The sequence below is a fragment of the Talpa europaea genome (assembly GCF_964194135.1).
Source record: "Talpa europaea genome assembly, chromosome: 1".
Taxonomy (NCBI): domain Eukaryota; kingdom Metazoa; phylum Chordata; class Mammalia; order Eulipotyphla; family Talpidae; genus Talpa; species Talpa europaea.
In genome coordinates this window covers 157,453,278-157,480,698 of record NC_140073.1, presented here as the reverse complement: position 1 = coordinate 157,480,698, position 27,421 = coordinate 157,453,278, and the positions used below count along the sequence as shown (strand labels likewise).

At 60.4% G+C, this 27,421-nt stretch overlaps 1 protein-coding gene across 1 annotated transcript in view; it reads right to left on the bottom strand.

Annotated features, from left to right (window-relative positions):
- Positions 1-5,446: 5,446 nt before the first annotated feature.
- The window catches only part of LRRFIP1 (LRR binding FLII interacting protein 1), a gene marked incomplete at its 3' end in the record, with an annotated part of 59,444 nt that continues 37,469 nt past the window's right edge, over positions 5,447-27,421 (bottom strand). The window contains exons 3-12 of the mRNA XM_084238468.1: positions 26,623-26,658; positions 26,130-26,255; positions 23,545-23,715; positions 21,524-21,616; positions 18,613-18,754; positions 9,957-10,006; positions 8,625-8,742; positions 8,043-8,122; positions 6,947-7,051; positions 5,447-5,557 (exon numbers count right to left, since the gene is read on the bottom strand). Coding sequence (XP_084094594.1) covers positions 5,447-5,557; positions 6,947-7,051; positions 8,043-8,122; positions 8,625-8,742; positions 9,957-10,006; positions 18,613-18,754; positions 21,524-21,616; positions 23,545-23,715; positions 26,130-26,255; positions 26,623-26,658 — 1,032 coding nt within the window. The remainder of the gene's footprint in view (positions 5,558-6,946; positions 7,052-8,042; positions 8,123-8,624; positions 8,743-9,956; positions 10,007-18,612; positions 18,755-21,523; positions 21,617-23,544; positions 23,716-26,129; positions 26,256-26,622; positions 26,659-27,421) is intronic.

Below are 27,421 nucleotides of genomic sequence, written 5' to 3'. Positions count from 1 at the left end.
GCTGGGTTGCGACGCTGCCCGCGGCCTCTGCGGCGCAGGTTTGATCCCCGGCTGCTCCCCGGCCACCAGAGGAGGGTCCCCCATGGCGCGCAGACCTCTCCTGCCGCCCGCTGCTCCCCTCAGCAGTGTCCTTCGGTCCTTCTGCCTGCTCTGCTCCCCGCTCTGGCTCTGGTGAATTCTCTCACCCTCCCGCGCTTCTGACTGTACCCAGTGCTTGTATAAACAAAACAAACAAACAAATAAATAAAACATGCCTCTATTTAAAAAAAAATAGTTAAAAAAAAATTACTAAAAACAGGAAGCGCCCCCGAGGCTGGGCACGCCCTACCCCCAAGCTCCCCACCCCCCCCAGGACCCTAGGGTGCCCAGGTTTGCCTTCCCTGTGCTGAGCACCACGGGGCGCGCGCTGTGCCTGCACCGGCCGGGTTTGAAGATCTACGGTGAAGAAAGAACGAAATAGCTCAGTAACTGCGGAAGATTTGTGACGTGGTGAAATGATAACATTTCCAGTACACCGGGCTCAGCATAGTTATTCTAATACATTTCGCCTGCTTGGTTTTTGGAGCGTAGCTCCTAGAACTAAATTTAAATTACACACGTGGCTCATATTTCGGTTGCACGGCACTGCTCGGGGCGTCCCCATGGCCAAGACCTTTTCCTGGTTCAGTTTTGGCTTAAATGCCACTTCCTCCATGAAGCCTTCCCTGACTGCCTGGCTGACTTAAGCAGTTACCTCCCCAGGTGCTCACTCCCGATAACTTTCACACCAGTGCACCCTATCTCGTTACCTGGTTTTCCCTTGCTTTCACAGCCTCTTTCATTCCCTGAAATGTTGCTTGCCGTCCGCACACTTGTTGTCTGCATTACCGCTGGAACAGAACTGTTAGACCCCCGCACGTGAATACGTACTTGATAATGTTTAGTGAATTATGACGAACTCCAGAGAGGTCATCTCCCAGAAAATGTGCAGGCCTTTGTGATAAAATCATGGTCTCTCTCTCCCTTTCTCTCTCTCCTGCTGATCTTGTGACACCGTCTGCCGATTTCTTCTCGGTACCGTGTTGGGCTCTCCAGGGAGACCAGATGGAGGCCAGGCTACCGACTGAGGCCCAGAGGCAGGGACGCCGAGCCTAACAGAGTCACCGGCCCACACGGGGTGGGGCAGGCAGCGCCAACTGTTAGCCAGTGCAGTCGGCAGCCTGTCTCAGGTTTCCACGCTGGGGCACGGGCGCCTGCACGAGTCTGTGACAATGTTTAGTGAATTATGACAAACTCCAGAGATTCTAGTTGTTCGGAAGCTGTCCAGCAGCTCCATCTTGTCTTGCCCCAGCTCTCAGCCCTCTGAGACGAGAGGGGCGCGGCGGACCAGCTTCCCATGGTCTCTGTGTACACACTGGCCTTCGCTGCGGCGATACTAGGGCTTGCCCCTGTATTCTTCTGCGCTGCTCTCTGCTGAATCTTAACTGCTAGATCCAGGCAACTTTTTCTGGATCTGTCTTCTCCGTTACATGTCCTTTGGTGTGCAGGGACCAGCCCCCTCTTCACATTACCTCAACATTGCCCAAATGGGCCGTGGGGGTGGGGCCACCGTTGTTTTGTTCTATGACAGCCCCCGAACCCAATTAGAAATAGATTTTTTTAAGGTAGCAGAATAAAAATTTTTGATATGGGGTATCAAGCCACTTTTCTTTAAACCACATTTAGCAAATTAGGGGGTGTGAAGAGCCATCCTTCCTAGGAGCTACAGCATTCCAGCTCGTTCAGCAGGCTGAGGAAATCCATCCTGAAAGCCCAAGCCGGCCTCCAAGAGCTGGGGGGGAGGTGCTGGGAGGGAGGTGGAGTAGACAGGCGAGGAGCTTGGGAGGGGACTCAGCACCCTTAAATGGTTGGGGTTGTGTGTGGAGCCACAGAGCAGCAGGCGTGGTGCTGTTTTCTTCTGAAGGCAGAGCTTAGCCCCCCCCAATGTGGTGGTGGTGGGCCCAGTGGGCTGGTGGCAAGGGGTACATGCAAACCTTCCCCCCCACTGTCCCCGCCACCCGCATCCATACACAGGGCAGGAGCCCTTGGGACGCAGAGAGTGTTAATAAAGAACTTGAAATCTTTCCAGTTTGGGTCTCTTTCCCGCAGACCCTGGTGTTCTTGTTACTGAGTTGTCAGGGAGGCAACCCCAGCACCTGGCCCTTGGCACCAGGGAGGAGCCATTGGCAAGGACTGGGCTATTGTGACAGAGGCGAGAAAGGGGCAGGTCAAGGGTGCTGGGGCCAGCCATACACCCCACCCAGCAGGCGGCAGTGGCATCAGGGCATGCTGCAGCAAGCGTGGGCAGGGCCTGGGCACAGCTGTTAGGGCCTGAGAGGTTGGGAGCTGGCCCAGAACCTAGTTCTGCACTGAGGTCCTCAAGGCCCCCGGGGTCCTCTGTGCCTCTGAGAGGGGACCGGGTGCTCCTTACTGTGGCTGCAGTGCCAGGCAGCGCAGTAGACAGCAACTCTGGCACCCTCAGACACACCTGCAGACTCGTGCAGGTGCCTGTGCCCCAGTGTGGAAACCTGAGACAGGCTGCTGACTGCACTGGCTAACAGCTGGTGCTGCCTGCCCCACCCCGCATGGGCCAGTGGCTCTGTGTAGGCCTGGAGTCCCTGCCTCTGGGCCTCAGCCCGTAGCCTGGCCTCTGTCTGGTCTCCCCTGAGAGCCCAACACAGTATAGAGAAGAAATCCGCGGACGTTGTCACAAATCAGCAGGTGCTTGGTTCTTGGCCTGCAGGCTGGCTGTTCCAACAGGACAGGTAAACCCAGGGAAAGGTTTTACGGCAATTCCGAGCTGCGCCCCATCAGTGCTGTCCAGCTACGCCGTCCTCTGAGCAGCTGGCTCTGTGTCCTAAACGCCACTTCATCTCTAAAGAAGGAGCGATTTGCAGGAAACACAGCAGGGGTCCTGGCCCCCGGTTCCCACCACCTCTCCTCCCAGGCTCCTGATGCGGCTGGGCAGGGCCCGCTGCATCCCACTGCAGGGACCCTTAGTTTGTCCGTCACCCCTGGGGGCAGAGACCAGGGAAGCCGCTCAGTCGCCCCCGGCGCCCAGGCCAGTGTGAGGTGGTGGCTCCAGGCTGAGGGGTGTGGGAGCACGATAGGCCCTGAGCAGCCCCAGAGGAAGCTGCGAATCCCCCTCTCCTCTGGCTTAAGGGACAGGTGCACGGCATGGCCTCGCTGCTCCAGCCGGGGTGGGGGGGGGAGAGGGAACGGGGATGAGACCTCCTGAAAGCCCTGCGGCGGGGACAGCCACCTTCCCAGGGCTGCTGAGGGGTTAGACTGCTCCTTCAGGGCCCTCCGCTCTTCAGCCACTAGACTCCAGCCCACGGACCCCGGGGCCCCGGCTTCCTCATCTGTGATATGAATTTAACAACATCGACCTCACAGTGGTCGTGGAACCCGTGACCGCGGGCACAGCTGAGTGTTTGCTGTTAGCAGGACTTGAAGCTATTGGCTGTTGGGATGGTCGAATAGGTTTGCAGCCAGATGAAGGGAAGAGAGTTTAGGGACGACAGTGAAGCTGACATCTCTCCGGGCCCCGTGTGGTCAGGAGGCGGCTTCCTTCTTCCTTTTCACAGGGCATCTGTGGGTGCGGTACACGTCACCCAGTCGTGCCCACTTCCAGCAATACTGCTGGCTGGCTCTGCCCACAGTTTCCTGCCTGCTGGCGTCAGCCCCGGCCCCCCTCTAGCCCTGCAGGGGGTGGTGGCCCCAATCTCTCCAGTGAGGCCTTCATCCCACATTGTCCCTTTCCTAGGACTCTTCAGCACTAGAATGTTCTTTAGAGTTCTCTTTCATCTGCGCTAGGGAAAGCCCTAGCACAGATGAATTTTTTTTTTTTTTTAATGGTGCATTTTCTCTGTTCAAAGCCCTGCGTGGTTTCCGTTCTCAGACTGGACCCTGATCCATTTCTCGCAGTTTTGAAAGAAACTGGAACCCTCAGGGCTCATTAAGTAGATTTCAACTTTAAAAATCTTTTGAAACTAATTATCCTAAGATTTGTTCTGACAAAGAAATACAAAAGCTACATTTCTGCAACGAGTCAGTTTCTATGGGATCAACGGAGTGGGTTTCTGTGCAGAAATGCTTGTTCTGCATAGACAGCAGTCAGAGCCGCCCGTGGGCAGACATGCTGGATTGGCCACCGGTGACTCATCTGTGCAGTCCTCAAGCAAAGAGCTTAAGCGTGAGACAGCCTTGGTACAGACACACAAGCCTCTCTCACACCTAATGCAATGCACCTCGCCTGGCCTGGCTATTGGGGGATGGGCCCTCAGGCCCTCTAACACTGTTGAAGCCTCTTCTTAATTACCTACACCCAACTCATGTCCCCCAAACCAGCGCTCTCCGAGTGCCCACACCAGAGTTTGGGATGATACTGTCTTGATTTGTATTTGCTCATATCTTGAGAAGCAGTCCTGGTCAACCAACCTTATTTGAAACACAACATATACAAAGAGTAACTAAAAATCAACAACTAGCTAAACTTTCTTTACTTGGTCCTTGAAGCTCCCGTACCTAACTTCAGTTTACTTTTGATTCTAAGAGCGATAACCCTTGTAAGTGCACAGTTCTTACCCTTCATCAATATACCTCTTTTTTTTCTTTAAATAGGGAGAGCAAAATGAATTGACCTGGTGTGCTTGTGAAACAAAAAGAAGACGCAAAATATGCAGAACAGTCACTGTGAAAGTACTTAAAGATCTTTGTAGGAAAACATAAAGCACCACCATTAATGTCTCTTAACATTTCATTTTTTTTTAATTTTTCTAATAGTACATTCTTTAAAAGAAGTTAACAACTTCGATTTCAAATATAAGGATTAAATAACGCAAATGAAAAGCTGTCATCATCGGTGAAGCTATTGCCTAATTACCCTGGAAAAAAGGATTCGTATGACTGAACAGATGCAAAAATCCCTTAGAAAAGCTTCGTTTGTTGCCTGTAGAGTCTTCTTAAGGTCACTTTTGCTTGTAGACCACCCCCTGTTGCCGTAAGGAGTCCTGCTTGGAAATGGCTTGTGATTCCACAGTGTTTTGTGTGTGAAAAGCGCAGACTAAGAGACACTACCGCAGCCGCTCGAGTGGCCGATGCCGCCACTAACGGAAGTCCCGACACTGACACATTCCCCGTAACTTCAGCAAGACACGTGAAAAGAAACTCAAGTCCCCTTATCCTTAGCTTTGACCGCTCCGGCCCCCGGGCTCTGTGCTGCGGGGCCGCAGGCCCATGTGCTTATGGAAACACGGCCGTTTTGGCGTGGCGTCCGGCCCGGGTGCTGGCCTCTGGAGCGGCTGGGGCTCCGGGAGAGCCACTGGGCAGCAGGTGCGCCTGGGCGTCCCAGCGGCAGGCACCAGGCAGAGCGCAGGGGACAGCGCTGTAGGTGCCGCGCCCACCCCGTCCCGTCCCGTCCCGGGCATCACTGCTGGGACAGGAGGGCGCTCCGGTTGGCTTTCATCTTCTCCAGACGCTTCACCAAGTGGCCGTTGCTCACCTCCAGCTCTTCTGTCTTGTCCAGCGCAGAGCGGAGCTGGAACAGAGGGCAGTGCGTGAGCTGGGGGCTGGGATCCCAGATAGGGCAGCAGGGCTGAGCTTCTGACCCCACTGCAAAATACGGGGTGACTGGACCCACTGAGGCCTGACATGCACATGTGCATCTGCATGGATGTGGGCAGGCCCAGCTCGATGTCACAGCTGCGCAGGGTGCCAGGCGCCAGCCTCGCGGGGACAGGGAAAATTCCCAGGCATGGCACAGCTGTGGATCTTGATGGCCTCACAGAACACCAATGAGGCACAAACAAGCCAGTGGGAGCTGCTGGCACCTACTGGAGGGGGTGGCCGTGCCTGGACAGCAAGAGGCACGTTTCTGTGGCCAGAAGCCAAGCAGGAGGGTCTGAGGCCAAGAGGGACACACGGGGGCCAGGGCCATGAGCCCGGGAGTCAGAGGGAGCCACATGGGCTAGGGCTGGCTGGACCCAAAGGTGGGGTCATCAGAACTGTCCTCAGCGCTGCTTCCGGCCCAGAGCCCTCAAGAGGGTGGTGGGGCTCCTGGGCCAGCTTCAACCCCAGCCCTGTGCCTCACCAGCAGAGGCTGGAGCAGACGTAAAGCAGCCCCTCTTTGCAGGCAAGGCCCAAGTCAGGCCTGGGTGGGCGGGGCACGGAAATCAAACCAAACCCCAGGACCCCACAAGCCCCTGGAGGACGGGGCCTCTGAGGCAGCGGGAGCCATAAATGACAGAATTAGACTCCCAAGGTCTGGGCACGTTCCGGCTGTTGGAGGCGGAAGAGCTGTGTGTGAAGTTGTGAAAGAAGCAAGGAAGGCCACAGCTAAGAGAGGGCAGGCCCGGCCTGCCTGCGTGGGAGGGGGCTGGGCACTTGTTAAGGGAAGCAAAGGGAGGCGAACAGAAGATCCGCTGGAAACGCAGACTTCATGCGGCACACACACGCACACACCCACACACGCGCACACACGCGCATGCACAGGCGAGGAGATGGGAAATAGAAAAGTCAGCGTCAGACATGAGGGGGGTGCACCGAGGCACCCCTGATCAGAGTCCCAGCGGGGAAGCGGAAAGACAGGGGAGGAGTCGTGGAGCGCAGCTGGGATGCTCCCAACAGGGGCTTAGAGAAAGGCCTCCAGACCCCAGAAACCGCACCCCGGCAGGGGGCGCCGCGGCCGCTGCAGCACATGGCGCCAGACGCGAGGACCAGCCTCAGAGGGCCAGGCTGAGCCGCAGGCTCCCGGGGAGGCAGGGCGGCGCCTGCACGAAGGCGCCAACTGGCGATTCTCCTTTCTGAGGGGGCCGGGTCCTCCCCGGTGGTCTGGGGTGGCTGGAGGGGTGCCTGGGGGCAGACTCCCCGCAAGCCCTCCCCCCCCCCCCCGGAGCGCCCGGGGCCACTCTTTGTGGAGACAAGTCACCTCTCTTTGGAGTTTCCGTTTTTCAGCCTTGAGCTCATCCTCTATCTTCTCCGCGCTTTCAGCAGCCGATTTATACCGCGACACCTGGCTCTCTAACCTCATCACCTGGAGGGAAGGGTGAACCAGCCGCGTCAGCCCCCGGCCTGCTTTCTTTCTCCAGATGTTGGCTCTGCCCGAGGCCTGGGCAGAGAGGAGACCCCACCAGACCTGGCGCTTTGCCTGTCACAGAGCCCCGGACCAGCCAGCTGCGTCCCACTGCCCCCGCCCGAGCCCGCCAGGGACCGGCTTCCTCTCCACCCCGGCTGGGAGGCTGGCCCCAGGGGCACTACGAGGCCGCACTCCTGCTCGTGGGGCCCTTCTGTGGGGTAACGGACGGGCGGGAGCAGAATGGTGGCTTCAGGCCTCAGTGGGGTCCCTTCTCTCTGGGGGTGGTGGGACGGGGAGGTGGGGAGGGGGAAGGACAAGCGAGGGACACCAGAGAGGAGTAAGAGGTGGCAGCTTTGGGGTGACATGCCTCGGCCAGGCCTGAGCGAAGCAGGAAGGAGCAACTGAGGCCTGGCAGACCTGCGAGGGCTGAGGTTGGTGCCTGCTGCAAAGAACATGTCACTTTGGAGGTGTGCTGCTCTTGGCCTGGTTTCTGCAAATGTTCCAGAAAGTTCCAGCCATGGGAGCCAACAACCGAGGGGAAAAGGGCCTGCTTTCACGTCACCTTTAGTGAGGACAGTCTGCTGGAGGGTGGGTGCCCTGCTCCAGACACCGGGAGAGGAGGCCCGGCTGGGGAGGCTGCCGGGAAGGGAGTCAGAGGGCCCTCGGCAGGACGGGCTTCGGCTTTTAGAGAACACAGAAGCTTAAAACTCCCGAGCCACGTAGCTGCTTTCTGCGACCAGACCCCGTTCATAAAAGGTGCAGCGCCAGCCTCAGCCCCTCTGTAGACATCGGCCTCTCTTGCAGCAGGAAACCTGCGGAGACGCGCTGCCCCCCCACCTCGGACCTTCTTCGGTTCTAAACCCCCTGCTTCTTTTCGTCCTCAGCTAGTGCTGGCAGCGCGCACCCCCAGGCGCGAGGCCGGCCGCCGCGGGGCTGGGGGCGCACGTACATTTTGTTCTAATGCAGCTATCTCTTGCTCGGATTTTGCAAGTTTAAATTTGAGGTCGCTGATCTGTCTGTTGGCATCCCCTAAAGGTTGAAAGAGAAGGAAAGTTTGTTAAGCTCGTAGGCTTTTAAAGTGTTCAAGCAGCAGCTCCTGGGGGCGGGGAAGCGCTGTCTCCGGGAGGTGCTGGAGCCCTGCAGGAGGGCAGGAGCCAGGGAAGGAGCGCCAAGAGTGAAGAAGACAGAAACGGTTGGAGGGGGCTGGGAAAGGTGGGGAGAGACCGGGCATCATTTTATCTCCCTCCTGCCTCCTTCCAGCTTCCCGGCATCAGGAAACCCTCCCAGCTCTCCTGCGGGACCAGCAGTGGGAAGGCCACTGTCCAGAACTGGTGTTTCTCGTTCGCCCCCCACCCCTGCTCTGCTTCCCTGCCCGTCCTTTTCACCCCACAAAGAAACGTGCTTGTGCTTCTGTACACGGGCGTTTGGGGGAGGGACGCGGGGAACCCTGGGTGTCCCTCGCTGGGGCAGATCCCCCTGGGACCACAACGCAGTGAGGCCCGGCCCGGCCCAGCCCTGGCGGGGGATTTACTTTGCAGGTCCATGACGTGCATGTCTGTCCCGTTCTCCAGGACGGCCTCGCCCGGGAGCGCGCGGTGTGGCTGGCTGTTCTTCTGTCCCTCTTCCAGCTGCCCCTTTAGCTTCCTGACCTGGAAACAGCCACCGACAAAGCAAGCTAGTAGCTCAGCTGCAGGAGGCCGAGAAGCGGCTGAGAGTGAAGGCGCACGGGAGCCCGCGGCGTCCAGGCTCCAGCCAGAGGCGGGGGCGGCGCAGCTGACTGAGGGCCGGGCTAGAGCGGCTGCACGACGCGTGGCGGGGGGCGTGCACGATCCCCGGTGAAGACGGGGCCTCCCCTCCAACAAAGAAACCCACCCAGACAGTAAGCGGCAGCCGAGCGGCTCGCACAGCAGGTGAAGCAGGGTCGCTTCCACCACCCGGCACCAGCTGTTTGTGGCTCCGGGCAGGGGCCAGCCCAGCGGCCGCCGCTGCAGAGATTGCACGAGAAGTGTGAGCGCTCATGCGGGCGGCCGCTCACCTGGGCCTCATTCACTAGGAAGCTGGGGCGGGGCCACTGGGTGCCCCGTGGGCACCGCAGCGCTGGGAGTTGGTGCACATGTCTCCCCGCTCCAGGAGAGAGAAACACCGGGGCTGCAGCCCCAGCCGGCACGGCAGGGTTTTCCTGGGGGATCTCCTGGCCCGTCCTGTTGACCTCCAGGGCCTGGGGACTTGGTGAGTCCCAGCCAGAGCTCAGGAGGGGCAGCCCCCCACCCCCCAGCACACACAGAGGTCGGTGCCGGCCGCTTTGAGGAGGTAAGCACAGGAATCCGAGGCAAATGTGTGTTTAAAGGACCGCAAGGACTTCGAGACTCTCCCAGCACAGCGATGGGGCACGAGAGTTGTGTGCGCCTCTGGTGGACTTGAGGAAGGGGAATGCCTTAGCTTAGGCGGAGGAGGGCCTGGGGTTGAGTTCCTGCCGGAGGTGAGTACAGGCGCTTGGTCCTATCCTGTGGGCAGAGGCCGGGCAGGCCCAGCGCCTGGGGCTGGTCAGGTGGAAGAGGACAGACTATACAGGAGAGAGCGGTCAGCTTCTCACCAGAAACCCCTGCTGGGAGGGCCTGGTCTCTGAGGGGGCAGAGGCCAGAGAGACGGCATCCGGAGGGTCGCCCCCACGCACCAGGCCTGCCGCAGCTCGGCTGTCACTGCGCCCTCTCACCCCCACAGCGTGGGATGCTCTGTTTGGACAAAACGGCTAAGAACGCCGGGCGCAGAATGCGGGAGGCCCCAGAGGAAGCAAAGCGTAAGGATGGAGGGCGCCGCCTCAGGCGCCTGCTCGAAAACCCGTGAGTGATCAGTAGGTGGTTACCTGTTCCAGTAAGTGCTCCCGTTCCTCGACCAGCTTTTTCAACCTAATATCTGAAGAGAAGAGAAAGACACGGGTTAGGGGCCCATGAGCTGCTCCCACACACACGGCCAAAATGAACACGGGCACGGGGTTAGTGAACGGATGATGAGGGATTATACACGTACCACAGCGAATGAGGCCACACACGGGGCTGGGGAGGAGCTCAGCCAGGGTGGGTCAGCGCCCAGAACATGCTTGTCTCGTCCGGGCAGCTCCGACCGCATGCAAACTGGCTACGCCGCTACGTGGGGTTAGCATGCAAGGCGCTATGGCCAACCACTGCAACACAAGAGCTCACAGGCCTCACGGTTAAGGTCAGCGCAAGGTCGAGCACGCCCGGGGTGCCACAGGGCGTTCCCGACATTGCCATTAGCTCGTTTGCCCAGGCTGCACCTGGCTCGTGAGCACCGCACCGCGGGCCTGGAGTTCTGACCACCTGCTCGTGAGTCTCCAGTCAGCTGAGAGCCTGCTCGCCCGATTGTGGGGGGTGGGGGTGAGGGCGGAAACAGCTCCTGCCTGGACCCCGCCTGGGCCAGGCAGCACGGAGGTGCGACACACGCACCGGGGAGCCCGGAGGAGCTTCCTGAAGGGATGTCGTGGAACAACGGTCTTTGGTGTCCAGAGGGGGGCCGAGGCCTGGGGAGGGCACAGGGGTTGGGGCAAAATCCTACAGCAGGAACGGGATGGCGACGGGGCATGGGCGACGGTGAACTGGCCCAAGCTGCCGGGAAGCTCCGCGGGGGCTGTTGTCACATCCCTCCTCACGGAAGGCCCAGCCTCGGTGCACCCGGACCACTGCTCTCCTCACTGTCCTCCAGGTGAAAACCTGGGCCCCGGGGCAGGACCCAGACTCCTCTCTCCCGGGGGGTCCCCCACGCCTAGCTTGTGACGGGCCTGTGAGGCGGGTAATTCAGTGCACCTTTGTTTTCGTGTGGAACATCAGAGGCGTGTTTGTCTGTTTTTTTCCCGGCACCCTCAGGTGCTACTTCGACAGGCAGAACCACAAAACCACAGGACCAGGGAAGGCCAGTGTGACACGCGCTGTGGTGCCCACGCCCCGGCCGCCTCTGCAGACAGTCAAACCGCTTCTCATGGTGTATTATTTATCCCCTCCGTGCATTCACCCAACACGCACCATCTTTCTTCATGGTTATAAACCCAGCTCTCTTTTTCAATGTTGCTTTTTGTCTCACGTGCTTTCTCTCTCTCTCAGCCCCAGGGCATCGTAAGAAACGCCGACTGTGACACGGGGGCCTCGACGCCCTCCCAGCCGGCGCACAATGTCACTGGTTTCTTCTACGGACAAGAGAGTGAGCACGGAAGAGGCTCAGCTGCGACAACAGTGCCACCAACCCCCTTGGAGTTAGGGCGATCTGAACTTTCGTGTTGTGGCGAGAACTTGAAAAACAGAAGTGGAATTTCTAAGGAAGAGAAATTTTAAAGCAGAATCGGCGAAGATTAAAAGCAGTTTTAAGGAAGTAGAAAAAAGAAAGCAGCACAAACCTGTGCTATAAAGAAGGCGAGCACTGCATTGTCATAACTTTAAAAATCAACCATTTATTGAGTGAACACGGGCGCAGCATCGCAGACCCGCTGCCACACTCCGGAGTGTCCCAGCCCCATCTACTGAACAGCATGAAACACCCGAGGCGCGCGCGATCAGGGCGGTGAGCGCAGCTTTCAGAAACCAGGCATCAGAGAAGATCAAGCCACACCGTCTCGGCTCACGAGCGTTCTTGTGCACCATGAAGCTACAAGGAACTGCCTATAGTGTTAGCCATACTGTGAAGGGCTGATGTTTAAAATGAGACGATAAGGCCGCGGCCAGGCCTGAGAGACTGCCATGTCAGGACAGGCCCTGGGGCCCGGAGCGGCTCTACTGGCCGTCCAGGTCCCCTGGCCTGTCCGTGCTGCTCCTGGACTGCTCCTCGCCGCAACTCTTACAAGGCAGGTTCCTCCCTGCCTCAGATAGGCGTCGTGCCCCGGCAGGTGCTCCGGGGCAGTGTCCTCCTTCTGGGTGTCATCTTGGTCTTCTGGACCTCAGGGCCCCTGGCCCCTCTTGCCATCACAGACAATTTGCAAAGATGAGGGGGGACTGAGGTCTCAAGAAGGTCTCCCCCTACCCCACTCTGACTTAGCCTGTAGTGAAGGCAGGTCCGGGGCCTTCCTGCAGAAGACAGAGCTGGGGTGGGGGGTGGGGTTGTAAAGATGGCTCTTCCGCCTGTGTCTAGCACCCGAGTCTGTCCCCCTGGGAACTGGGTCCCTCCACCCGCCACCCCGGCTTCAGGTCAGCTGACCAGCCGGAGTCATCCACTGAGAACATGTAACGCTTTTCCCTAAGGCCGGCCTCGGGCCAGTGAAAGGATTTTTCTCCTGAAGACAGGCTTCCCACCTATGGCCACCGAGGGACACCTTCCCTCCGGGGGCCTGGATGCTGCCGTATCCCTGTCTCGCTGGCCGTGGCAGCAGGCTGTGCCACAGGCCTCTCAGGAGAGGCTCTATCAGTGGGAGATAGGAGCCCCTGGCCGAGGGAACCCCAGGAGGGGCACTCCAGGGTCTGAGGCGCTGTGGACGTCCAGGATTTCTGCTAACTAGCCACACTAAGCGTTTCAGAAAGTCATCAACGCATGCATCTTGTTCTTAAAAACTCTTTAAAAACTTCACTGCTTCCCAACTTCTGCCTTCGATAAAATACCAACCTGTCATTCAAAGTCCTCAGCTAGTGTTCCCTGTGTCCACCTGCACCCCTAATCACACTCAAAGCGTGTCCAGCGGTCATGGTCAGGTCTGAGGTCTTTGATATAAGGCCTCTGTGATCGCTGGTTTCTTTGGCCTGATCCTGATGAGGCCTCAGTGGCCCCCCTCTGCGCATGGACAGATGGCCTCTCCATGCAGCTCATCGAGAACTGTCCACACGGCCTTGTGTGTTTCCACACCCTAAACGGAACAGACCTAGGAGCAGCGTTTCCTGATAGAGAAGGGCCCCTGACCCCCGCCTCGGCCCCTGCGCTAGGCTGTGGCATCAGGCCCCGCCAGGTGCGTCCGGCGTCCCCACCACGGCCTGGCCTTCAGAGGCCTTTCTTCTTTGCTCACTTCCTGATGCCCAGCTGTCCCCTCCTCCCAGAGCTGACTGCTGCCCGCCCTCACTGGCACGGAGCCTCCATGGCCACAGTGACCGACCATGTTTATGAGCTAAGCTAATGAGTGACGAGCTGAGCTGGCGGCCGGCCGAGGGGTGGGGAGCCGTACCCCAATATCCTTACACATGCTGTTGCATAACAGCAACGCAGGCGAGAGCTGAAAAAACAGGTCGATAATCTCACCTTTTAGTGGGGTTGGCTTTTGCATCATTCCTCAGAGGCCTTTCACAATAGGAACGAGAACGATTTGCTCTTGTGCGTTCCAGCCGGAAGGCAGCTCTGCTGAAGTTAAAGACCTCAGTAGAGGCCCAGCGAGCCTGGATGTGGCTCTCCAGAAGCTTGTCCTGTCCAGGCACAAGTGGGGGGACCGCCACCCCCAGCCCTCCACCTCATTGCCCTCGGCACAAACAGGAACACTGACTTGCCATTTTCATCATCTGCCTCAGAACATTCTAGGTGTCGGCACACGTCAGCCCAGCGACAGGGCGGAGACCCTTCTTGACTATGGACCCCACTCATGGGAGATCTACCAGGGGAGAGCGTCTCGAGCCTCCCCTGCTCAGACCACCACCAGCCCCGGCCCTGACTCCAGAAGAGAGGTTCAGCTGCTGCCCACAAGGGCCGCAGGCGAGGCCTCTGGACCCCACCTGGGGCTCAGCACCCGGAGCAGGGGCCGCTGTGAAGCAGCACCGCACGCAGGACAGACGCCGTGTGCAACAGCCACGCTCAGAAGGGGAGTCACAGACGCGTGAGCTTAGGAAATGTTTATTTCAATGACATAATAACACTCGTGCCTCAGAGCCAGGCTCCGGCGCTTTTGCGCTCAACCGGATCTTGTAACAGTAACAGGACACCCCGCGGCCTCGGGAAGTGTCAACAGCACGTGTGAGGCACATTCTCTCGTGATTTTAATGTTTTATGATCTTGTATTTAACTTTACAATTATTTTTAAGTGCTTCTTTATATAGAAAAAATATATTTTCTGCTGGAAAGCTGAGACAAAACATTCCCAATACGAATATACAGACACACACAAACGGGTGACATTTACACCAAAATACCAGAGGTGGGTTGAACATTCCTGCCAGAGCTTGTTAGAGTCTAAATGGCAATTTGCACAACAACAGTTTCCTTTCGTCCTGCCCTTATGAAAAAGTGATTAGACAAACAGAGAGAAGTAATTTCAAGGCTAAAAAAATAAATTTTTAGAAACAATTCTCCTTCCAAAGTACTTCAGTAGGAAATGCAATTTCAGTGTATCTCTTCGGGGAAAAAACTTTATTAAAAAATCTTTGCATCAAATGCATTTGGTACATAATTAGCATGAAGTAAAGTTGAAATCTTCTCTATAATCATCTCTATAATAAATTCAGATATCCAAAAAGCAAGTGAGCCCTGGAGCTTGGCCATGAGCCCCAGCCCGAAACATGCTGTCCTGAGGCGCGGGCTGATCACTCAGCGGCCTAGAAGTTGCTTGGTCGTTTAGCTTTTTAAATAAAATGCCGCATGGGTTACAACACACCTCTGAAAGTCAAATATGAAAGAACATACATTTGAGGGGATGGTCTAAGAGTCCAGCTTATTCGGGGCGGGGGCGCGGGCCCCGCTTGGTCCTTCCGATCGTTTGCTCAGGGGTCTCCGCTTTCAGCCCGGCAGCCCCGGTGAGGTCACTTCGCTTTGACTGTAGGCGCAACGTGAAGTGTGCAGTGTGGTCTGACGGTACTGGAATGCTCTCGGTTGGCACTTGGACAATAAATGCGTCCCTCTAGCCTGGGTGACAAGCTTACTGATGAAACACACCTTCGAGTAACAGTCTGTGACTCAGAGCGGTAAATGACGTGGTGAGGATGGGCCTATGCAGCGAAGGATCTAGAACATCAGGGGAATCTCCTTGGTGGAGACGAGACCAGAGCCTCCTGCACGGGCCTCCTGGGCCCCGCCCCGCCTCCGCCCCGGCCTCCCTAGGACAAGGCACAGTCCTCCTTGCCTCTGCCCGTGCCGCCCCCTGCACTGGTGCCCCCTGCGCTCTCGGAATCCAAGTCCCCCAGCTCTCCGTCCAGGGTCAGCGCGTCGCTCTCCAAGCCCTTCTCGGCCCCCTGACTCGGACACCCAGGCGCCACAGGCCCCTCCGTGCTCTCTGCCGGGGTGGCCTCCGGGCGGCCCCTCACGGGCCTTCCGTGGTCCTGCTGGCCACTGCCGGCCTCTTCCCCCGCCCCTGGGGCTGCTGCACGGCTCTGGGGGCTGCCATCCTGGTCGCCGAGATCTTCCCTCACACCTCCCTGGACAGCCTCATCTGCGGCACAGGGGCCTGCCGGCGGGACCGAGCTGTCTGCAGTCGCCGAGGCGTCTCCGCCAGCCCGCGCGTCCGCGCCATCCTCCTGGCGCAGCGCCCCGGCCGGCTCAGTGGGGTTTTCTGGACAGCCAGCGTGGTGGCTGCTCCCCGTGGCGATTCCCTGTTCGGGGCTCTCGGCCGCCTCGTCCTGCGCTTCCTCTGCTGACTCGCCGCCCGTGGGCGGGGCCTGCTCCTCCTTTTCCTCACTGAAATCCGCGCTCTGCGAGGTCAGCTCCTCCTCGGCATCTTTAGGGGGCTCTAGGGGCGCCGGGGGCTTTTTCTTCTTGTTTTTCTTTTTCCTGTTCTTCGCCTTCTTTGGGGACGCCTCCAGGGCCTTCTCTTCACCCCTCCTCTCCTGCGGGTCGGGGTCGGCACCTGCTGCCTCAGGACGGCTTGCCGCGGAGGGAGAGCCCGGAGCGGCCTGGCCTTCCCCAGGGACCGGCCGCTCGGCCCTCGGCTCTCCGTCTTCATCCTCCCCTTTGCCCCCCTCCCTGCCTCCTTCTGAGCTCTGAACGGGGCCAGCCTCGGGCTCAGCTGCCTCCTGGTCAGCGCGTTCTTCAACCACGCCAAGCCCTGTACTGGGGGCCAGCTCTTCACCACAAGGCACAGGGCCAGCCCTGTCCTCCGGAGCCCCCGAGGCCTCTGCGCCCACTCGCTGGCCGAATCCAGTCCCCTGTGCCTCTGCTCGGCCCGCGCTGGGCTTCTCACATCCAGCTCCGGGCCCCTGCTGAGAAGCAGCTTCGAGGCCCGCCTGCACGCTAGCCGCCCCCCGGCTGCCATTCAAGTCTTGCTCTCCGTGGTCCTGCTCCCCTGAGGATTCATCTCTTTGGAGTTTGATGTTTGGGGCCTGGTGACTGCCCTGTGGGGTCACGGGGCCTGGGGCCTCGCTGTCTGATTCACTCAAGCCTCTGGGTCGCTGTGCGGCAGCCCCAGGGTCGGCGCCCAGTGTGCCTGTGGCCTCGCCCGACCCGGCCTGCCCCACGCACTCCGGGAGGCAAACGCTTTCTGGGACTGGCCCCCCACGCGGGGCGTCCACCGCGGCTCCAGGGGTGGGGGCGCTGTCTCCAGAGGCTCGCGGGTGCTCGGCCTGGCTCCCAGCATGCAGCCCCCGATCGAGCATGCTGGCCTGCCTTGGGTCCTCCTTGTGCTGCTCTTGCTCAGTGTTCTGCAAGATCTCGCCTTTCCCCACATTCTCCACTTCACTGGCTTTTCCTAAAAGACCATGGAGAAAATTGAAGGGACCCTATGATGCAGCAGCACTTAATATACATTACAACAGAGACACAGGGTCTCACACCCGCCCCTCCCCTCTCCTGAAGCGCCGCCAGAGTCGCAGGAAAGAGAAGCCTGGTGGCTCTGGGCACAGGAGCCGTGGCATTAGCGAGTCCCGGGCCAGCAAAGGTGGCCGCCATCACCTCCCGGGTGAGAGCGGCTGCCGGTGCCACCGCGTGACAGATGCTTTTTCTGGTGAATTCAAGCTCTGACCGACAGAGAGAGCTCTGGACCCAGCAACCAATGGCTCAAACAGGGGGTGCAAGATGGACTCAAGGCCCTTTAGTCCTGCTCTTGTTTCCAAGCGCACAGCTGGACTGCCCGCGCGCAGCAAAGGGCACTTTGGAGTAACAGGCGAAAGAAGCCGTAAGAGACTCAGCCTCAAGGAAAGGGCTTTTGGAAATAGCTCAGTCAGCGTAAGAAGAGACCCCCTCCAGCTGCCGGCCACCTCACGCTGCCTGTAGCCCCGTGGACACCTCTGCTCCCTCCCTCAGGAAGGGGCAGTAGGAGGCAGAGGTATAAGCGGGGGATGACCCCTCAGTTGAATAATAAATGACTTGTCAATCCCAGAACAAGCTGCTAAGGGAACAGAGCCCCAGCGCATCTGACACCACATGACAGCACCCAGGTCAGAGGTGACAGTGTCAGGTGTGGCGCTTGCGGGCAAGCTCCCCAGGACTGGCCAGGAGCAGGCGCCTCGTTTCAGCCCTGAGACGTTTCTATGACTGGTTGTTTCAGGCCTTGCACGTCACACTGAAGAGACAGCCCTTGCACATGGGGGCCGGGGCTACCGGGGTCCCGCCATGGCCTGCTGCTGGGCCATGGCCCAGAGTGTGTGGTACCTGCTGGCGTCCCGGCGCTGCAGGTCTGTGCACAGCAGTCATGCGAGGTGCACGCAGCGGCATGAGAGCACGTGAGCAAGTTCTGAGCTGCTCAGGCTGCAGCAGAAAGTGGAAGAGAAATCAACCCACAGGTTTCCTCAGCAGCCTTCACATGACAAAGAAAGTGGCGTTTCTTCGTGAAGATGGCGAGGTGCCGCCTGGGAAGCGCGTTCTGAGCCCCAAGCCCACCACCTGTGCATCCCCATGAATAGTCACCGGAAGCTGCTGGGGATAACTGGACTTTGGGACTAACACGTGCAGCCATCGGCATCAAGGTCACGGTGCCGACCTTGCTCCAGCCTCACTGTCCAGAGCCAGAAGGCAACTGTGGCCCGTGAGTAGGGAGCCCTTCCTGGGGGCTGCCACCCAAGCCGCGCCAGCCCCGAAAGCTTACCCCGTAGCCAGGTGCTAAGGAGACAGACACAGCCCAGACCCTGCCAGCTGCATGGCCCAGGCTACGTCCAGTGGTTGCCCGGCTGACGCGCTCCCGGAGCAAGTGCGTGATGCAGGCAGGCTCTTACGGACGAGGGCCGGCTCTCCACTCCTCCTGAGCAGCCCCTGCATCTCCCTGTCCACCAAGGGCCCTGGCCACCTCTGCCCGGGCCCAGCGTCGGGGCAGCCTGCTCCTCCAGCCCTGGAGCCGATGGCAGGCACCCTCGGGATGTGCCCCGGCTGCAGAGCGGCCCCGCCCGCCTGGCAGTAACCCCCGCCCCAGCTCTGATCCCCCTCCCCACTTCTGCGACAGGACAGGCTGGACCCCCCTGGCCCTCGTCTGAGGAAAACCTCACAGCCCTGCCAATGCCGCCCCTTAGACGCTCCTCCGCGCTTCCCAGCCTCACGCGGCACCTTGGAAAAGCAAACGAGACGTGGTCAAAGCCGTGGGGGAGCGTGGTGTGGACAGTGGCCAGACAGCGGCATGCGTGACAGTGACCTGGGGTGGACAGCTCACTCCGATAACGCGTGGGGTCGCCCTGCGGGAGGGCAGCACTCACCGAGGGCACCGGGCCCGGTCGCCGTGAGGGCGTTCAGCTCCTCCTTGGTCATCTTGGAGGGAGCTGCGAGCCCCGTGCTGTTCAGGGCGTGGGGAGTCTCCCCATTGGCAGCGACTTCTGGATTGAAGATGATTCCGTGTTTCTGGGAACAAACACAGGCTTGCTGTGACACTCAGCGACACCAGGGTCCGCTCCCTTTTGTAAATAATAATTAAAAAGGCCGTTTCCCCGCATTTGAGGGAAACACTACGGAGGCAGAGAAGCCTCCCGGGGCCTGGCACCGCACATGGCTGGGCCTTCTCCTCCGGCGCCGCCTCAGCCTCGGCCTCCTCTGGACAAAGCTGTCAGGAGCTCCCCTTTTTTGTTTTTTGTGTTTTTTAAATAGGCCAAGGGTTCTCCTCACCTAAGAACCATCTGGGGGAAACCATTAAAAAGCAGAAAAACGGGCTTGCCCCTAAAATTCTCACTCAGCGGGCGTGGGGTGTGGGCCACGAACCTCCATTTTAATAAGCACCCCGGGGTCCGGAATCAGTGATGCAGATTGAGAAGCACCTCAATGCGTCAGGAACATGTAATTGTAACAGGGAAGAGAGGAACATGCTTGGGTCCTTTTTTGGAAACAAGGGGTTCAAACCCCCTGAGGGAGGAGGCCCCCAGGGCCACAGGGCTGTGCTGGGGCCGGGAGAGCTCACCCGAGCCGCATGCCCCACGGGGCTGACGTTTGCTGGGAGCCAGCGGGTGCCCATTAACCGAAACTTGAACTTATTGACAGAACTACAGCCAGCGACACCAAATCCGGGGCCACCACTGGGCGACCTCACAGACTCACGGGCCTGTGGTGCCCCCTTCTCCTGGGCTGTCTTTAGCTTCGTACCTTCAACGCCTCTTTCAGCGTGACTACTTCTTCTCTAAGGTCATCTCGTTCACTCCTCACGGAATCAAAGAACTCTTTCTGCCTCTCTAGAGCCTGCGCGTGCGGCGGGGTGGAGAGAGAGGCCAGTGAGCAGAGCCGGGCTGCGAGAGGCGGGCACCGGGCAGAAGGTGCTGGAGGCTGCCACCGGGTGCCTCCTGGCCGTGCGGGGCCAGGGGCCGCTCCCACGGCGAGGCAGGTGGGCGGCGTCTCATCCCCAGCGTTCCCAAGCTTGGCCCTGGGCTCACGCACGGCAGGGGCCAGCGCGAGCCGCCCATTGAGCGAGGGAGAAACAGAGCGAGAGGAGGGTGACAGCGCTGAGCGAGCTAGACTGTTCCCTACGCTCATTCTTGTCTGCCGCCACAGAGCAACTTGCATGCACGTGCACCCCAAATCCTAAAGCTCAGCAAGGGGGAAACAGCAGCTCCTCCACGCTGCAGCTACAGGGGACACCCAGAGGCAGCCCTCTGCGCCGTGCACGGCGGTCACCGTCTGGACAATACGTGACGGCAGGTAGGTGACGGCAGGTGCTTCGGCTCCCTGCTCTGAGCCATCGCCCCCGCCACAAGCAGGGGCCTCTCTCGTGGACGGACAGGGGCTGAGTGGGGATGCTGCTGGGGCGGGGGGCTGTGTGGGGCTCCACACAGGGCTCCCCAGAAGTCTGCACGCCCAGCCCTGACCTGGGGGCGTCCCTCACACCACGTGCACAGCAGGGCTGTCCGGTGAGGGGCCCGGCTCAGGGCTGTCTCCACGAGGGAGCCGGCCTCGAGCTCACGGTTGACATCGACGCGGGCAGGTCAGTGTGCGCACGCGGGTTAACTTCAATTTTGCATCACAAGGTCTCGACTGTATTGTTAACGTGGGGGCCGCATGCAAGACCACACAGGGGCTTCTGCAGACTCCAGGCTGGGTGGGCACCCGCCAGGCACTGCCCGCCCGTCGCGGAGAGGCCTACCCCTATCTTTTTGTCTTTCCACTCTACTGTTTCCTGAAGATCGGAAATCTCCCTGATAAAGCTCGCCTGTTTCTGCTGTAGCTGTCGGATTTCCTGAAGGACAGGAGCAGGCGGAAAGAAAGCAGAGAGAGGGTTAGCGGGAGGAGCGCCCAGTGCTGGAACGAGGGCGCCCAAGGCTGTGCTGTGAGCTCACAGCGCAAGCCGGTGTCTGTCCTGTCCTAGCCCCGGCCCCGGCCCCCACGCCCGCCAGTGCAGGAACAAGCCCCACTTGGGGCGACGCCTCACAGGATCCGACCCAGCTGCCGCCGTGATGGAGAGCACGAGGGCTGGGCCTCAGGGGGTCTCCGCCTCGTGTTTCAGCTCCCAGCAGCGCCCACAGCCCTCGCCTCATGGCCCCGTCCTCACAGCACCCCGGCCCCTGCGTCCCCTCCCAAGGACCCAGCGGGCCCAGGGCCACCCCGGTCGACTCCCGTCACAAGACCTGAGCTCCGTCACGCCCACTATGTCCCTTTGGCCGAGAAAGGTGACCCGTTCGGGGTGGTCAAGGTGGGACACCTTCCCGGCTGCTGCTCCGTCTGCCCCAGACAGATCCCAGCCAGCACAGCGGGGGCCGGGCAGGGGCCTCAACTCCCAGTTTTCAAGGAACCTGGTTATTTTTTAATTTGTTTTTACTTTGTGAAATGGATTATTATTATGACTCGCTTGCACTGACGTAATGCTAGGACGCCCCCATCGAGGATCACCAGCAGAGTGCTCCCAGCACCACAATCAGTCCTCCACCAGTCACGGTGCTCCCTCCCCCGCGCGCCCTCCTGTGTCCCCCCCCGAGGCGTCAGGTCACGGTCAGCTTTCAAGGGTGGGCTCCTGAGCACGTCTTCCTCCGCTTCTCTGCGCTCCACAGGTAGGTGACACCCCCTGGGACGGATCTTTCTCCTCTGACTCATTTCACTTTGCATCGTCCCTTCCCGAACCGGTTCTTTTGGTAATGAGCCAAGAAACTGCTCCCAAGTCACAGAGAAAAAGGAGGACAGGACCAGGTCACGTACCTCGAGCATCTCTTCTCTCTGCCTCAGGGCCTCCTTCACCTCGGCGAACTGGAACTGCAGCACGCTGTGGGCATGCCGCTCCCTCTCGAACTCCTGGGGAGGAGGCGGGGGTCACGGCTTTCGGCCATTCCCGCTCCCGTCCCCATGACCTATGTCCATCTCGAAACAGATGACCTGTTTCTACATCGCCACCTTCAAGGCCTTTTTAGTAACACAAACCCGTTTCCCCAGACTTTCTGGAAAATGCCCCTTTGATTTGCTGCAGAATTAACCCGAGAACAAGGGTCTCCTGGCCTCGGAACAAAAGCGAGGTCCCAGGGACGGTCCCTGCAGGGGCCCTGCTGTGTCCCCAGGGCTCTGTGCTGAGGGCTGGATGAAATGATCCCTGATTCTGAAACATGACAAGACGTACTCTGGGGAAAAAGGGGACTAAACCCAGTCTACTCTGACAAGTTTATGCAACAGTAGACGGTGGGCCCCTGCTCCGGGCCCTCATCCCTGGAGTAAACAGGAGCAGGAGGGGCAGCAGAAGGACTCGCAGGCAGAGCCCCAAGCCGACCTTCTGCTGCGGGATGCCCCCAGGGCCGAGTGTGCGGCTCCTCTGGCCTCCAGCTCAGCCAGGCCAAGGGTCATGGTCTGATGATGTTTGTGCCCTGGTTAAGTGCTGAGGGCTTAGGGGGCAGCAGGGGACACCTTGCTTGGATCTGTTTGAAGGGGTCTGACCTCAGCTCTTGTTCCCCTACTCACCCCCTGGAATTCCCTGCTCATCCCCTTCCTGAAGTCTGGGGGTGACTCGTGTCCTCTCCGCTGTGACAAGGATCTGCCTTGGGCTGTGCTTGGCCCATGGCCCCCACCTTGGGACAATATTTCAGATCCCCCAACTTCTCTGCAACTAGTCTTGGGTATTCTACTTATCTCATGCCTAAACGAGAACATTCTAGAATTATTTAGAAGGCGCTACAGTGCCCTTCCACCGGGGGTGCCGGGGGAGTGCTCCCTGTGCCTGTGCTCCAACATGACACTGGGGCATCTGGGACGATCCTCCTTTTCAGATTTCAGGCTTCACAGATAAGGAGAAAAGTCTCTCGCTTCTAACTCAATCTCTGCGGGTCAAAGAAGGTGGCCTCTGAGCTGCTGATAGGACCGCGGGGTGGCCTCGTGTCACGGCATACAGCCAGCCAGGGTAAAAAGAAGATAATGACTCAAGTTAAAATTCCTGTTTGTCTCAGCAGTCCGGGCGCTGGACGGCACCCTGGGCATCTCATCGGCTCCGTAACCCGCAACGACTGGGCGTCCCTCATCATCTCTGCAGAGTCCCGAGCCCAGGGCCCGTGCCCCACTGCTCGGCCCGTCTGCAGCGTCGGTCCAGACACTGCGCTCTGCGCTGGATCACAGGCTAACCTGGATCTGGGTTCTTAACAAAGCTCAGGTCAGACCCCACCCTCCGCTGAGCTCTGCCGAGGGCGTCTGCTTCTTACACGGGCCGTGTCTTTTCCCAACCGGCAGGAAATAGGTGAACAGAATTTTCTTAAAATCTGTGATACATGGAACTGTCTCTCTCTATGCAGCCAGGAGACAACCAAATAACCACCAGGAGCTGCAGGCCAGCGGGACGACTCCGAAGCACACAGTCGCGCCGCGGGAGGGCAGGTGCGTCTGAGAGTTTCCCGCACGTGCAAGCACAGGCGTCCTCCAGGAGCATCGCGTGGGGAAGTGAGTGTGCAGTGGTTCTCACACCCTGGCAGTGAGTGTGCGCTCTCACTTGCTGCTGCAGGGCGCCCAAGGCAGGTGGAGGACACTGTCTCCTCACATGTGTGCACATCTGTGCACAGACACACGCACCCGCATACCTGCTGCACGCGCACCTACCAGTACGTGTGCACGTGTGGCAACACACACTATGTGCCTGAGTGCATGCCCCTCTGCCCCTGCACCCCTCTGCCCCTGTGCCCCTCCGCGCCTGTGCTCCTGCATCCCTGCACCCCACCGTCCCTGCGCCCCACCACCCTGCGCCCCCGCACCTTGCCCTTCTCCTCGCACTGCCGCCGGCTCTCCGCCAGCTGCTCCTCCAGCTCCAGCAGCGTGTCCTTGAGCGTGTCCACCTGGTACATGAAGAGTGTCTTCTCGTTGTCCAGCTGCGCGTTGGAGACCATGGCCTTCCTGTACTTCTCCTCGGCCTCCGCGAGCGAGTCCTGGCGTGACAGTTTTGAAGCCGCGGTGAGAACGAGAGTGGACGCGCCCAGCGCCCTCGCACGACCACACTCAGCTCCACGCATGGACTTTCTTCCCGCAGCCAGGGAGTGGCCGGAGGCGCGCGGCCGCCTCACGGGAGCCCAGACGCCCTTGCCCGCGAGGTCGGTGCGGCCCCCGGGGCCTGGGGTGGCGGTGGGGGTGGCGGCACTGGCGGTTACTGGGGCGCGGCGGGGCAGACGCATCAGGGCCGCGAGGAGGGGCGGCGCCGACAGAGGAGCGCGGCCTGTGCACCGGGCCCCTCAGGACGAGTGACCAGGGCAGGTGGCCACCCTCCCCGCCCTGGCCTGGGACGCGGGAAAGGCGAGCGAGCTGCAGCCTCCCACCTGGGGGCACGCTCTGGAAGGGGGCCCGGGGAGGGCTGGCCTCCAGGGCCCCTGCTTCAGGGCCAGCGACGGGCGAGGGGCACGTTAAGAGCAAACAGACGCCGGGACAGGCCCCGCGAGCAGACCAGCCGTGCTGAAGCAAGCGGGCATGTCTGGTCGGTGCGCCGGGGCTCCCAGGAGGCGCCCAGGAGGCCCCCAGGAGGTGGCCTTCACCCCACCCGCAGGCAGGGCGCTGTTTGGGGGGACCAAGCGTCCTGAGTTGGTTCAGAGGCTCCTTTTTCAACTCCAGAAACGAGTTCAAAGCCACCATCTTAATTCCCTCCCTTTAAAAAGAGGTGACGGTCACTGACTTGTCACTGCCTCTCGATCTGGCGTCCCTGAAGTCAGACCATTTGGGGAACCTTCTGGGGAGGTCTGTGGTCTGCGATGAGCTGCCTGGTGAGGACAGCGCCCCCAGCCCCGCCCCCTGCAGGGAGAGGGAGTCCTGCGTCCCGGGTGGAGGGTGGCCCACAGGACACGCAGAGCGTCCACACGCGAGGGGCCCAGACTCGCCCAACCAGGAACGCTCACAGGATGCAAACCATCTGCATGTTCCAAAGCACCACAACCCGGGCCCTCGCAGTGACGCCAGGCCTCGGGGAAGTGAGCCGGCGGAGCACGCGTGCGTGTCCCTGCGGTGGGGCGCCGGGGCCCAGCCCGTGTCGGGGCGGATGCTCCCTGGGAGGAGAGTCTGCTCCCAAGCCGGGGGGCGGGGCGGATGCGTGTCAGAGGTTAGTGACGGGCCCGGAGGGAGCAGGTGGGCGTCCAGCGCGGTGGGCAGGCGCAGGCCCGCGCGCCATGGCCGGGTCTGGGCACGTTTACTGCATGCAGGCCGCGTCTGCAGGGGCTGGGTTAAGCTGGTTACGGCGTGAGCCACACCCGCGTCAGCTGGTACCTTCATCTCTTTCAGGCCCTGCATGTATTTGCCTTCTACGTCCTGAATCTGGTCCTTCAGCTCAGAGAGCTCCTGGGGAGGCAGCCGCGCGAGTCGAGTCGAGGAGAAAAGGGGTGAGGCCAGAGGAAGGACGCCCCGCCCCCTCCCGCTGCTGGGAAGCGCCTCTTATTTGGGCCATTTGAGCAGCAGCTGATTTTACTTTCTTAAAGTGTTAAAGAAAATAAAATGAACTTTAATGTGACAAAAGTGAAAATTCAAGTGTCTCGAGTTTTACACATCAGGCGGAGGCCCTGGGACAAGGTGCTTTACCACAGGTGTTCACTCCTGCCTGCGTCCCTGCGCTGGGCCCCGGGTTCGGCCACGCACCCCAGCTCGCGTGCAGGCTCCAGGCCCCGCCTGCCTGTCAGGTGCGTCACCACACTTGGGGTGGGGGTGGCCCCCGAAGTCACCCTGACCTCGATGGTGTCTACTGAGCAAACGCCTCTCCCAGCCCTGAGCGCAGCAGCCTCACACATGCCGCGGCGCCTGGGACAGCGCCCCTGTTCTTAGACGGCACGGAGGTGGGGGCCCCTTCAGGGGAGCCAGGTCCCTATGGCTGCCCTGCTGAGGGTCAGACGTGCCTGCAGCCAGTTCCCGGCTACCAGCTCTCGCGCCAGAAAGCTCTTGCAGAGAGGTCAGGCCTGGCCTTGACTCTAGCTCCCAGGCCGCACTGGCCCCTGGAAACTGTGGTGCTCGCCCCACACTGGGTGTGAGGCCCTCTTCCCCCAGGGACTCAAGACCACTCGGGGCAGTGACGAGGTGCACCGCCAGCAGGACGGGGCACGCTGCGCGGAGGGCTGGGATGCGGCTGGGGACTGCAAGTGACAGGCTGCTCCACCCCTTCCCAAATTCTCGACCGTCTCTGCGAGCTGGGTGCGGGGCCGCGGGGGTGCTGGGGGCAGAGGGCACAGGCCTGCCCAGCCCCACGGAGACCTTACTTGAGCCGGGTCCGCATGTGGGGGAGGTGGGGGGGTGGCACAGGGGAGAAGTGTCGGGGCCGTCACCAGCCGCCTGGTCTAAACGAGGCTGATGTGCAGAGCGGTGGGCCGGGCCTTACCTTCATCTCTCGGAGGGACGCCTCGGTGTCCACGGAGAGGGAGGTGTCGCCGCTGCCCCTCCGGGAGGACGTGCCACCCAGTGAGGCCAGGGCGGCGGCGGACAAGCCTGGCAGGCTCCGAGGCCCCTAGAGTGGTCGCGAGGCCAAAGGTGACGTTAGACACTGAAGTCGCCCCTGGGCCCAGCACTGGGCGCCTCTACCCCGACTCCATCTCCAGCGGGGTGCTCCTCCCTGGCGGGGGGCTAGGAGGGAGCACTCTGAGGGGCCTCAGGGACGCTTTAGAGTTTGCCCGGGTCGGCTGTCAGCTCCCGGGTCAGCCCGTCTCCAGCCCCTCCCCTGGGCTGCAGGGGGGACCCCCAGGAGCCCTCTGAAGGGGCGACGCCGGCTGCAGCGCCCCCGATAAAGGCTGGGGCGTGTTTTCTCGTTAGTGCCGGCCATAGCTCCGGGACCCACTAGGCTTAGAACCGCGTTGGGCCCGACAGAGAACCCTTACCTTCTCGGTGAAATCCTTCTCCGGTCTCTCTTCCACCTGTGCAGTAAGATGGCCGAGTGTGAGACACTTAGAAACACTAAACGGGCACCTGGACACGGGGACGAGACCAACATGGACACTAGCCACGCTGGGGGCGCAGACATGTGCGTGGCCTGGCTCGGAGGTGCCCCGGGGCCGCGACATCTAGCCGAGGGGACGCGGCCCACGGCTCCCTGACCGGGCGGCCTATGCCCTGAATTCAATAGCTTATGGATCTCCAGAGCTCTGCAGGTGGGTACCCCCAAACCTGCATGGTAAGGGGGGGTCAGGCCTGGCTCGGAGTCGCGAGACGCCACCAGAGTTTTCATCTCCACGTCAGTAAACCTGGCTGCAGAGTGAGAGGAGTGGAGCCGGGGCGCCCGTCCCCACCCCGAGCGGCTGAGCCCCCATGAAATCCTGGGGCGGGTCCCAGCAGGGGCTGGTGGGGTGACGCACAGGAGACCCGGCCAAGTGACAAGTGGGACCCCAAGAATTCAGCTTTTGGATGTGCCTGTGGCCCTCGCTTCTCCCTCTCTCTCAAGGGGGCCTCCCAGGCGGGCACCGGCCTCGGCCCAGGGAGATGCCGACCGTGTTGTGGGGGCGCCGAGGGGCGGGGCCGAGGCCGGCGCTGCTCAGATTCCACGCAAGGCGGACTCGCTCTCCACGGATGGCTCCTTCCCGTGGCCCTCGGGAAGGTCACGGAGGTCAGAAAACCCTGTGCTCGGCTGTTTCCAGACCCCTGGGAAAACCCGCCGTGCGTCATGCAGTCCTCGATGAGATG